At 34.6% G+C, this 13,517-nt stretch overlaps 1 protein-coding gene across 1 annotated transcript; it reads right to left on the reverse strand.

The window, feature by feature from the left end:
- Positions 1-11,819: 11,819 nt before the first annotated feature.
- Positions 11,820-13,018, reverse strand: LOC140835434 (glutathione S-transferase T3-like). The gene is made up of 2 exons (XM_073200930.1): positions 12,838-13,018; positions 11,820-12,730 (listed from the first exon to the last, which is right to left on the reverse strand). The coding sequence occupies exons 1-2, from the start codon at positions 13,016-13,018 to the stop codon at positions 11,820-11,822; spliced, it is 1,092 nt and encodes a 363-aa protein (XP_073057031.1).
- Between the last annotated feature and the right edge of the window lie 499 nt (positions 13,019-13,517).

Here is a 13,517-nt window from a genome sequence, read left to right on the forward strand (position 1 = left end):
AACTCATTTTAAATATTTTATTTTTAAGATATGGGACAAGGGTATCACATCAGAGATCAATATAAGGTCTCAAGCAGGCGTCAATGAGTTGGAACCTCAGATTTGATAGCACTATCAAGGAAATTGGTTTTGCTAAAAATCCTAAGGAACCATGCGTGTACAATAAAGTTACTGGGAGTGCAGTGACATTCCTATTACTTTAGGTTGATGACATCCTACTAAATAGGAATGATGTAGGATTATTGCAATCAACTAAAGTATGGTTAACAAGTAAATTCTCCATGCAAGACATGTGTTAAGCATCCTATGTATTGATAATACAAAATCTATAGAGATAGATCAAAGAGGATGTTGAGACTCATCCAAGCCACTTATATCGATACCATTTTGAAGAGATTCTCTATGGAAGAGTCCAAGAGAGGATACTTACCAATGTGTCATGGTGTTACTCTATCTAAAGCTATATGTCCCAAAATCGATGAAGAGATAGAGATGATGAGACGTATTCCATATGCATCAGTCATTGGCAGTATCATGTATGGTACGATATCGACACGTCCTGATGTTGCTTATGCTCTGAGTGTTACAAGCAGATATCAGGCGAACCCTGGTCCAATGCATTGGAAAGCTGTGAAGGATATTCTTAAATACTTGAGAAGGACTAAGAACTTGTTCATGGTTTATGGGGGTGAAAAATGAAATTGGAAGGCTGCACTGATTCTAGCTTCCAATGTGATGTAGATGATTCAAAATCGACCTCTGGTTTTGTATTCATGCTAAATGGTATGATTGTCTCTTGGAAAAGTTCCAAGCAAGACACCGTTGCGGATTCCACAACTGAAGCTGAATACATTGCTGCATCTGCTGTAGCCAAAGAGGCAGTTTGTATGAGGAATTTTGTCAAAGAGTTGGACGTTATTCCTAATGGAGTTGATCCAGTTCCGATGCACTACGCCAACACTGGTGCCATTGCGCAAGCAAATGAACCAAGGTCTCATCAGCGATCAAAACATGTACTGAGAAAATTCCACATCATCCGAGAAGTTGTGGGAAGAGGAGATATATTAGTTGAAAGAGTCCCCTCTGCAGATAATGTTGCTGATCCACTTACAAAGCCCTTGCCAGGACCATTGCTTGAGAAGCATCGCGAAGCAATGTGATTAAAATTTATGGGTAGTTGGCTCTAGGACAAGTGGGAGATTGTTAGAGTAGATGCCTTATAAACCAACTGTTGGCTAGAGATTTTATTGACTCAGTTGTAATGAACAATCTTTATTCTAATTTAATTCATTATTTCATGGTTTGTTTTACTTTATCTCTATACCCATGCAATCAGCATAGATAAAGCCCTTGATTATACTTTAATACAAATGAATCGTAATTCGATGTTGAAATTCATTTATAAACACTGTATAATCTAAATTCGTTCCTAGTCAATTCAGCCGCCTAAAACATGGATAAAGGTCGCTTGAGCTCGAGACTAGCATATGTGATGTTGTATACTGCGTTTCTTGGTAAGGGCATAGAGATGTCCAAACATGCTGATGGGTAGTCATATGATGATTATACCGAACTACCCTCCCTCGGACTTTCCAAATACAAGAATAAGTCTGTGGTTATGATTGTACACCATTAGTCCTTACGACCCGTGACAACACTGAGGCTCTATATGCTAAGGCTATGCTTTGACTCGTTTACCGACTCCAGGAGAGTCATCAGGTGACGAGATTGGGTACAGTTGCGACACATTTAGGAGCCAGTATATTCTAGCCAGGAATTCACCGCTCACCTGCGGGTGTTGATAGCCTATGTGATATGATGAAATAATAGTATATGGAATCTCTGGCCAGAGTATGAATTGTACGTTAGAGAAGGAGTTCTCCAATTGTACATGTGATGCCACTATTTATTCTTAAAGATGAATCACATAGTTATCAAATTATTATGCAACCATCGATGAACCAATGGTTGCATATTTGATCGAGATATATGAGATGAAGGGACAGTACTGTACGTTAATCATAATTGACTGTTCTTGCAGACACTATCAGTGATACCTAAGGAATCATGGTGTGATGCTACTAGACACTCTTACCATGATTCAATGTGTTTAATCAGAAATATGATTTCTGACATTCTCGTGATCAGTTGTTGATACATAGAATGTGGTGAATTAGGGTAAGTCCGAATTAAGGATTATGTCCTGAATCACAAAGAGTTGCGAACCCACGACTAGCTGTATCCCTGATATAGCTAGTCGTGGGTATAAATAGATCAGTTAAATTGAATCAAGATAGAGTTCCGACTCTTGATCATACAAAGAAAACTGATAATCTCTCTATAAAGCCTTCAAAGTCCAACTAAAAATCAGCACACGCCGACAATTCATTATCCGATCAATTCAGGATCTCATTCATGCTTAGAAGTTTTCAGTTCAATTTATAATTGAAAGTAAGAAGCCTTACTTATCAAAATTCTTTAGATAAGAGTTTTGGCAATGTTTAAGTCCTACTGAAATGGATGATTTCAAATTGCTTATAATTATCAAAGTCACTTTTAGTACAAACCTTCCACATGGAAAAAGGGATAACGTAGGAGTTTTGAAATTTCCAAACATCCATAAACAATTTTTCATTTTGTTTACTTTTTCAGTTCTAAACGAGTCATTTGTTCAACCATTTTCAGTAAACTTACTTCCGCAGTGATCAACTGTTTGGTTCGTTGAAAACTTTAATAACAAGAATCAAATTTCAGTGTGGCTAAACAAACCAAAATATTTTTTGCTAAATTTATTCACTCCCCTCTAAATTTTATATTCTATCCTAGCACTTTCATTACCGCACTTATCTTTATCCGGTTTATCTTGTTAAAAAATTAGTCTTTTTATTATGTCATTATCCAAATCCAGTCGGTCCGTTCCGCACTTGTAAATTTTTTTTAATTGGCACATCTACATTTTTCCGCTCGAAAAAAAACATTACAATTAACAATTGTTGAGTCTGGTTTGAGAAGCATCTCAAACTTAAATATTTTAAAAAGAATTTCCATAGTTTATTCGCCCACTCTAAAATCTAAATCATGTCCTAACACAATACTATCATCTTTACACAAATAAATTACACATAAATTTAATATAATTGCTAAAAATATTCATAAAAAATTACACACATATATTTAATATAATTGCCATTGACAAAATTGGCTTCAAGTTAGCAAAAGCAAATCCCATTTTCCTATCACGCCCCCAATTAAGTTACTAAATACAACAAGGTTCCCTATTTAGTGATGTCCTTATGTCCCTAATTAAATTAATAAATTCCCTCAAAATTCTACTTTGTGTCGAAATCACTCGACATTTTGGGTTCATTTTTCAAATATTCATCTCCATATAAACACTAATCACATATAAAAACATATCTTCTATTACATAAGTATCGATTTTACCGTCATACATCAACTGCGATCGGACACTAATTACCTTAATATGAAAGCATTTGTATATTAACCCAATCGTTAATTTATAATTTAATGTTACTAACTACTAAGAAAGGCAGAAGCGAAATAGGAGCAGAGTCATCACGACATGAAGATGAAAAGTATAAAGAATCTATATGCAAAGGTGACAAAGATCTAAATTCTATAATATCCCCTTTATTCTTATTATTCCCTACACTTTTTACGTTATTAATATTCTTCTCAATCCCGAAATTATTTTCCGCGGTCGGTTTTACGTGGCATATTCTGATTGGTCGGTTCGGAATCCAAATTTAAGGGGGAAAAAACCCATATTTTTCTAAAGGCATCGGGTCGATATTCCAAAAAGCAAGTAATATTAATTTATCAGTATAAATTAAAATATAATGGTATATATGTGTATGAATATTCCCTTTATATTTGTATAGTAATTTTTAATCAACCTACAAACTAGTTGATTTCATTGCTCCATCCATGGGTTCCTTTTAGCTCCTATAAAACACACAACAACATTCTATTTTCACCACACATTTCTCAAAACAAATGGCTAGATATTACAACACTTCTTACTATGATTACCTCCAATACCTCTCCTTTCCAATCCACTTCTTCTTCTTTCTTGCCACAATCTTCCTCTTCTTGACCTTAACTTGGTACATAAACTATGAGTCAAGATTTTATGACATGATGGATCATGTCAAGTTTCTCTTGATGGCTTTCCCCGTGCTTCTGCTACTCGTTGTTTACTGGTTATCGAGCGACGTTGGAGAACGGGACTCGTTGGTTTGGTCGCTGCCGGAGAAAGATTCGGTACATAAGGTTGGAGCGTCTCCTTTTGGAGTGGCCATTGTGCTCATGTTCTTGATGTTCATGATATCTCATCATGCTTCGTTGAAGGAAAGATGGTTTCCCTTGTTTAGTAGGAGATAAGTTGGCACATATATATATATATATATATATATATATATATATATATATATATATATATATATATATGTAATTAAGAATCTTGTCTAGAAGTATGTCATTACATTAACTTTGGTTATTAATTTGTTTGTCTTATATATATATATATATATATATATATATATATTATATATATATATATATATATATATATGAATTGAGTGTATGTATGATGGTGCTATATATGCTTGATTCCTAATAATTGACTCCAATAATATAATTCTTGGTTGGTTGTCCTTCAACTTTAATTGATGAAATGAACAATATTTTCTTCATAAGGTGACCATGTACCGAGGTCAATCAAAAAAATAAAATTTGAACGTTTATATGTAATATTTTTACTAATTAAGATTTCACCCCAATTGCAAAAAAAAGGCATTGTTTTGCCATCTAGCCTCCCTTGTAAAATTAAATATATAATTTTGTGAATAGGTAATGTAATAAAATTACAAATATTAATTATATTAAAACTAAATATATAATTTTGTGAATAGGTAATGTAATAAAATTACAAATATTAATTATATTATAATAGAAATTATGATTATTATAATAGAAATTATGATAATAATAAATAAATGGAATAATTATTTATGATAGAAGATTCCGATTTCGGGATTTGGAACATCTTAAAGTAAAATAATTTTTATTTAATTAATCAATGATAATTTGATTTTAACACCCTTATTTATAAATTTATACTTTGGTGTAAATCAAGATAATGAGATTACTAAATCCGTAAAATATAGTTGCATGACAGACACAAAAGCCCAGATCAACCAATTAACACATTTATTAATCGATGGCTAGCATATTGTACTGTGTTTTCGTTAAATTACGTGACAATCCCTATCATGCCCTGAGATCGAGGCGTCATTGACATCCGACATTGTTAATAAATTAAATTGAAAACAATAAACCTCGTAGCAAATAGCCAAAACCAGTCCAATTCATAAAAATTCAGTGTCTTTACATATAAAAATGCGATTAATGCGGAATCAGTTTCTTATAAAGAAAAATGCAAAATGCAGAAACTAATATGAATAACTGATAATCTTGCAATCAAGGACTTGGTCTTCATATCCCTGGATTTCTTCACCGGCCCCAGAATTGATCTTGTTCCCTTTCTTCCACATGTTCCTCATTATTATCTAGGGAAGGACGCAAAGGGCGTGAGCGTTTTGGAAAACAATCAGCTAGTGATAGCCGATCAAATGCAAAAATAACAGATTTTACATATCTTTAAAAATTATTTTTGAACATAACAATTCAGCAAAACTGAATAAAACAAAATGAAGAACTAATTGAACTAGACACAGAGCATGTCAAAAATTGTTATCAGATCAGAACGTACCAGAACGAAAACTTATTAGATCTTATTAGGCAGAACATATCACAATGATCATGAGTTGTCCTTGATCTTGGGCTCCCTCTGAGGCTTTCTTCTGTAAATAGGCTCTCTCTGGGCTCTTTTCTCGCATCCGGACTCTATCTAGGGCCTTCTTCCATAAACATGCTTCCTCTGGGGTCTTTTCCCTCATAAGATTTTCCGATGCACCATTATTCAAATCATGTCATATACTTCAAACGGAACAACACAAAAATAGAAGCGAAGCGGAGAAACAGAATTGAAACAAATAGACAGAACAAAACGAATCGAAGCATAACTTAGAAAAAAATAAAATACAAAAAAAAAAACGATTTATAGCAAAACATGCAGTATACAATCACATTTAAAAACATAAGTAATTTTTAAAACATATATAAGCCCACTTACCATTGTTCAATGGATTATTCGAAACTCGCTTGAACTTGAATAAATCTTGGCCGAACACGAACCGTATTTCGAACAAGCCTAATAGCTTTCAATCATTTACTGGGATGACTCCTTATGAGGCACTTTATGGAATGAAATGTAAATCACATATTCATTGGGACGAGGTTGGCGAAAGAAGAGAAATTGGTCCTAACTTTTCGAACAAACAGCCGAGCTAGTAGTCAAAATTCGAGAGAGAATGAAGACTTCACAAAGTCGACAAACAATTTATGCCGACAAGCGACGAAAAGAGCTAGAGTTTACAGTGAGAGACCACGTATTTGTAAAAATAACGCCTATGAAGGGTGTTATCTGATTTTGCAAGAAAGGCAAACTTAGTCAAAGATTCATAGGGCCATTTGAGATTTTGGAGAGCATTGGAACACTAGCTTATAGAGTGGCACTGCCACCAATGCTATCTGGATTACACAATATGTTTCATATCTCGATGCTGTGAAAATACATGTCGAACCCTTCACATATACTAAATCATGAACCTCTGCAATGAAATCCAAATATGAATTATGAAGAAAAGCCTATACAAATCTTGGCTAAACAAGAAAAAAAGACTCTGAAACAAAGTCATTCCAATGGTCAAGGTCAAGTGGCTAAATCACTCGTAGGAATAAGCTACTTGGGAAACCGAGAGGAGCTTGAGGAGTCTCTACCCGGAGTTATTCAGTAAGTTCTAATTTCAAGGACGAAATTTTATTTAAGGGAGAGAGGAATTGTAAGGTCCAAAATTAAGATGACATAATCCAACTGTATGTGAATATAGGAAAAATGGAAAATAGCTAATTAAATGATTTTAATTGCTAAATTGATTATATTTGATATGTATGTATGATTATAAAGAATTTTTCTACTTGAATGCTTGAAAATGTATTTTAAAGGTTATTCGAGTTGCGATCGAGGAACGGAGACCAATGGCTGAAAAATGGAAAATATTTTTATTAAATAATTGTTTTTAATTATTTAAAATAAGGTTGATGCTTTTTGTTATTTTTGAAAATAAGGATTTTTGAGGTGATTTTATACGCCTGGACGTAATTTTTATCAGTATACAAGTTTTTTGAAGAATAAGAACTTTTTGACAAGTCGGCTAATAATTTCTTTAACTTTCTTAAACGAAATAATTTTTAAATGCACTATTGGGCTTATAAGACCTAGTATAGCTTGCTAATGGGCCTAAGCTTGCACACAAGTTTATCATCAAATTTTAAGCCCAAAACTGTACACCATTTATCTTTAAAACTCACGTCCACCACTCCAACACAACACAAACTCTTTTCCCCTCAAACACACGGCACACACTCGATATTTTGCAAGGAAAAGCTTCGAATTTTGCAAGAGGAATTCGTCGTAGGGTTCTCGTCATCGTTCTTCGCATCGTCAACGTATTTTTGTCTGTAATATATGCAAATGCACGTCATAATTCTTTATTTTCTATCTATCACACCCTAATACGTATTTGTTTATGATGAATGAAAAACCTGAACTTCTTTTCATTATTTTCGTTTTATGCATAAAACATGTGTTTTTAAGTTTGATTTGTGTTCCAAAAACATGATATATGTTTACATGAAGGGGCTTCCATGATTAAAGATCAATAGGGAATGTTTTTACACGAGTTTAAGGGTCGTAAGATGCACGGTTCTGTAGCAGCACCGAACTAGAACAAGATGGAACCGATCATTGCATGTTTTGTGTCAAGGCTCGTTTTTTAGGGAACAACCATGCATGGCTTGGATTTGGCTCGACCAGGGCTGGGCTGGGACATGGTTGGGTCAAGAGAGGAGTCATACCCATGCTAGGACTTGAGCACAGCGGCTGGGAAGAGTCCAAGCAAGCTAGGACACTTCCCGAGCCTTCTCGCGTGATGTGCATCTGTGTGCATGGGCTTGGGGCTCGGCCAGGGTGTTCAGGGCTGGGCTAGGTTAGGTCTATAGGGTCCTGAGATGGTTCACGAGGGGCTGGGCTCGTTGGTGGCTCGAGGGTAGAGGTCCTAGCCAAGTTACAAGAGACCTAGTATATTAGGGTGTCTCTGCCACAACTTGCTTCTGGTGTAGGTGGCTTCAGCTCAGGCTAGGGTCGAGTCCTAGGGGTCCAATGTGTTCATTAGGGTCCAGGGGAGGTCTGGTCAGAAGATGACTCGAGGTGGCTCGGGCTTGGCTCGATGAAACCATGAGTTGGTTCGAAGGCATGTTAGAATGGTTTGATTTTAAGGTTTCTATGGGTCAAAGTTTAAAACGTGGTTCAACGGGGGTCTAATCATAGTTCATGAGGGTAAATTAAATATAAAAGTCTATGTTTAAAATTTGGAAATTTTACATTAAAATTTGAATTAGTTTGGGAATTAAACGCTCTGCGAATTAATAATAAAATAATAATTAGAAAGCCTAGAATTTAAGCTAAATAAAAATATGAGAAATTTAATTTAAAATTAAATATGAAAGTTGAAGGAAGTGAAGTAATTGTGACTAATACGAATATGATGATGTGTTAATACGTAAGGCCAAGGCTCAGTTGACGGGTGAGAGTGTTGATGATGTCCATGCCGCCCAGTACTGTGGTTACATGTAGATGGATCCATCGACCCCTAATACGAAATTCACAATTAACGATCTGAATTCAACGAAAAGGAATACGTATACGTATATGATGGATATGAATATGATTATGATGATATGAAAATGTTTAAGTTTATGCGTGATTATGAAATGTTATTTTAAGTAAAAGTATTTTCACTATTGCATGTGATGGTATACGTATTATTTTTTATCAAGATTATGGTTTGCTGAGTATTTAGACTCACTAAATGTAATCGATGCAGGTGAGTATCACGTTGATACTAGTGGAGGTCTTGATGGTTGATCTTACTGGACTGAAGGTGCACATAACCCGAGGATCAGCGTTAGTTTTTCTGCACTTATGATTTTAAGTTTATGTTAAAGATTTTTACGACTTTTATTTATGATTTTGAGTGGTTTTTGAGAGGTTGATAGATTTAGCTTTATTACTAAGTTAGGATTTTCAAACGTTTGACGCTTTTATATTTTTAAACTAATTATTTTAGATTTTCAAATATATATAGTTGGTTGTTTTATTTTTATAATGATGCAAGTTATTTTAAAGTGTATATATATATATATATATAGTGTGTGTGTGTGTGTGTATCTATTTTATTTCGGCCGAATCTTGTAGGATAGAAAAAAAATTCTAATTATTTTTAAGAAAACGAATACTTGGACGTTTCAAGGATTATCGAGTTGTACATGCGATGACACTATAAATATTTCATGGATGCATCACATAGCTATCGAATCTAATATGCAACCCTCGATTAACCAATGATTGCACATTCAATCGGGATATATGAGAAGAAGGGACCGTACTGTACATTAATCACAACTGATTGGTTCTTGCAGGCACTATCAGTGATACTTAGGGAATCATGAGCCGATCCTACTAGACGCTCTTACCATGATTCAATGAGTTTAATCAGAAAATGATTTCTGATATTCTCATGATCAAATGTTGGTACATAGAATGAGACAAATAAGTGTACGCCACAATAAAAGACGATGTCTTGAATCACATGAGTTGTGAACCTACGGCTAGCTGTATCCCTGAACTATTGAGGGTTACACAAGCACTGGATCATTTTTTCTCGTTGAGAAAATAAATTCAATGAGTTGAATTTATATAAAATTATGAAATAATAAATGGAGTTGAATTTATGGTCATTAAAATTTGGTGAGAATAAATTCAAATAGTTGAATTTATAAAAAAAAAAAAAAAAAAGAGAGTTTAAAAACATTAAACACAATGGTTGAGTTTATAAAAGATTTAATTAAATGTAATGGGGGTATGCATAATGGGCTTGTAGGAGTACAAGTACAATATGCTAATTAATTAAAGTTCTTAATGGACGTTGGTATATTAATTAATTAAACTAGTTGAACTAGTCAAATTAATTAACTAAGCTCATTAATGTTAATTAAGGAACCTAAACTTAAGGAAACTAAGTTAATAGTTCAATATAAGAAAGGATGCCAAAAATCCTAACCTCCATGCTTTACAATTTTTGAAAAATACACTCCCAAAAGCTCTTCAATTTTCCGGCCATCATAAGAAAAAAATAAGGTTTGAGCCACCTTTTAATTTTCTAAGTTTCTAGTGTAATTTAGAGGATGAACAATTATTTCCAGTCGTGGACTTGATCGGAGAATTGAAGAGAATATTTCAAGAAAAACGTTTATAGAAAATACTACAAGAGCTATATTCGTCAACCTCGGAATAGTTGATTCCAAGTGATTAATTCACTAAATGTATAATTATTAACATCCTACGAATGTTTAATTCATTTAAACCATACGAGTGTTCAAAGACGTTATTTGAACGTCAAAATAAAAATTTAAAAACTTTCGTTGCGTTTTGGACACGAGAAAATCAATTCTCATCATAATATCCGACGTTTCAATGTTTTCGGAGCTCGCAACTTGGGACCTCCTATTTCTGATTAGTTCGAAGCACCCTAGTCCTTCAAGTGAAGAATAAACCCCAGAACTCTGCTGATCTAATCTAATGGCATCTTGTGGCTGTTTAGGATTTCTTTTCATCCTATTCAATAATATGGGTCTCATGTGTTGGCGCACAAGATTGAATGTTTTTCCAGGTACTAAAACTGATTCAGGTTGCACAGCGCTCGGAAACTCGATAGGGTTGGCAATATAGTGCCTGGGGTACTACAAGATGATTTATTTGGCTGTGATTGGTTCTGGAAAAACATCAATGTGCCCGCCTGGATGCACCAGGGTAAACACATCAGTTTCTCTTGTAGATACTTCCATGTTTGTGTTTTTTCTTCACTTTTCTTCCTTATTTTTGTATGTTTGTGCAGAAGAATCAAATGGCCTCCTACATACTTCTTGTAGGAGTTGCTGAATCAAACTGAGACAAATTCTGGGGTGGATTTTGATGTAAACTGTCTTCCGAAAGAGTGGATTATTTATTTTATGAGATAGAATGATGGCTTAAGAGAATGCAGTCTGGAGTCGAAAGTTACGAAATTATGATCCCTGATGAGGGAGTAAATTAATTTTTGTTTGTTTTGTTGTTCCCTATTGCATTAGGGCATCCGCATCCGTCGGAATTAATCCATGTTAATAACTCTCCATCTCATCAAAAATGATGGGGTCCACGAGCCACATATTCATTACATTAACACTTCCCCATTATTAACACACACTCACATTCATTTAATTTCAACTTTCATTATTTATGGGTCCCACTGTCCACTTACTCATTTTTTTTATTTTTAATATTTCAATATATTTCTAATATTTTTAAAATTTTACAACAAATATTACTAAAAATAAATAGTATTATTATTTTAAAAATAACTTAATTCCAATATTCATTAAAATATTATTAAGAAATGAAAAAAAAAGTTGGACTCTTTTATTTAAAATATTATTCAACACAATCTCTTTAAAAAAAAACACAAAATACAAAGAAAACGAATTACGATAATTGAAAAGAGAATTACATCAATCGAAAATTACATATTCCATTTCTCTCTAATTTGGTCACACAGATGTTCATGAACTATAAGCTGCTCCGGCGTCATTTGTGAAGTGTCTTTCGAAAGGATTTCGTATTCCTTAAGCAAATATTTGCTCTTTTTAGCTTCAGATTTGTTCAAAGCCGCTTTTGCTTTCATCTCCTCTATTGCAAGTTCTTTTTGTTTCCATTCAGATTCGTTCTTCTTTATGTCTGTATACTGAGTAAAACTTTCGAACAAACTGTCGTATCTGGTTGTCAAATCCTCCATCGATGATTTTGCTTTGTTTTTACCTTTTCTTTTTGCGGCTTTTTGACCAATTGGACGAATCTCTTCTTCATTTATATCTAAATCAATACTCGCATCTTTGTTCGATGAGGTGTTGCTAGCCCCCGACTCTGAGATTCTCGCTTTCTTTGTACCAACCAAGTGATCATCGGACTGTGGAGTGAACAGTGGACGTGTTTTCATGATTCTCCACACATGCTCCAGATTAAATGCAACTCCATTATTTTCATCACGATATTTTTCATATGCAAACCGCAATATGTCTTCATCAATATGGCCGCTTCGATAAGTATTGTAAACACTATTATAATTTGCGTTGAAGCGATTTACCTTTTTTTGGACGGTATTGTGCCAATGAGATCGAATCACATTTAAAGCTCTCCGAGATGAACCAGCGGGACGATTGTCATTGTAGTAGTCCGCAACACGTCTCCAGAAATCATTCCCCTTCTGATCATTGCCGATGACTGGGTCATCACTCATTGTGACATACGATCTCGCTAGTAGCTCGTCTTCCTCCTTTTTCCATATTATTCGATTCTTCGTACCCTCAACATCTACATCAGCATTTTTCACATTTTCGAGATCAACTCGTGTTTCACGGTCGGACAACTGAGTCTCTGGGACAACGTAGGAGTTGGCGGCTCGTTTTCGATTGGCATATTGGTGGATTGTGGATTATATAATCCAAAAAAATAAGGCGGCATGAAATCTGGGTTGCCTATACTTTGCCAATATTCAGGTGTAGGCGGTGGATACGGAGCTCGGGAGGTGTAATTTGGATGATTCGAAGGATTTTCATAACCTTGGAAATTTGAAACAAACGGCCAATTTGGAAATTGTGGTGGATATTGTGTAGAAGAAACAAATCGAGGTCGATTTTGTGAGTTCTGACTATTGTCACCCATTTGGCTTAAAAATATGAAAAGATAAATGTTGTGGGATGAATTTGTAGAAATTGATTAGTATATATAGTGAATAATTTCGAATATAGCCGTTGGTGCATAATTTTGCCGTTTGAAAATAGCAGTTGGTGATAATTAGCGACGGTTTTTGAAAAACCGTCGCACATAGCGACGAGTGTTAAAAAACCGTCGCAAATAGCGACCTTTTTTTAAAAAAAACAGACGCTTTTCACTTTGCGACGGTTTACGAAAAACCGTCGCAAAGTTGCGATGGTTTACGAAAAACCGTCGCAAATTTCGAAATAACGCCGTTCATTCTGATGAATTTCTTGGCTGCCATGTCAGCCAAGATTATTAATTCTCTCGCCCACATTGGTGGGCGAAAATTAATAGGTGTTATTAACACCCATTAACCAACCAATGTGGGTGCCCTTATATGAATTAGTACACCGACTCACGCGTTGCGTGCTTGTACGATATTTTTTATAATTTATTTGGTTTA

Source organism: Primulina eburnea, chromosome 6 (assembly GCF_022965805.1).
Source record: "Primulina eburnea isolate SZY01 chromosome 6, ASM2296580v1, whole genome shotgun sequence".
Taxonomy (NCBI): Eukaryota; Viridiplantae; Streptophyta; class Magnoliopsida; order Lamiales; family Gesneriaceae; genus Primulina; species Primulina eburnea.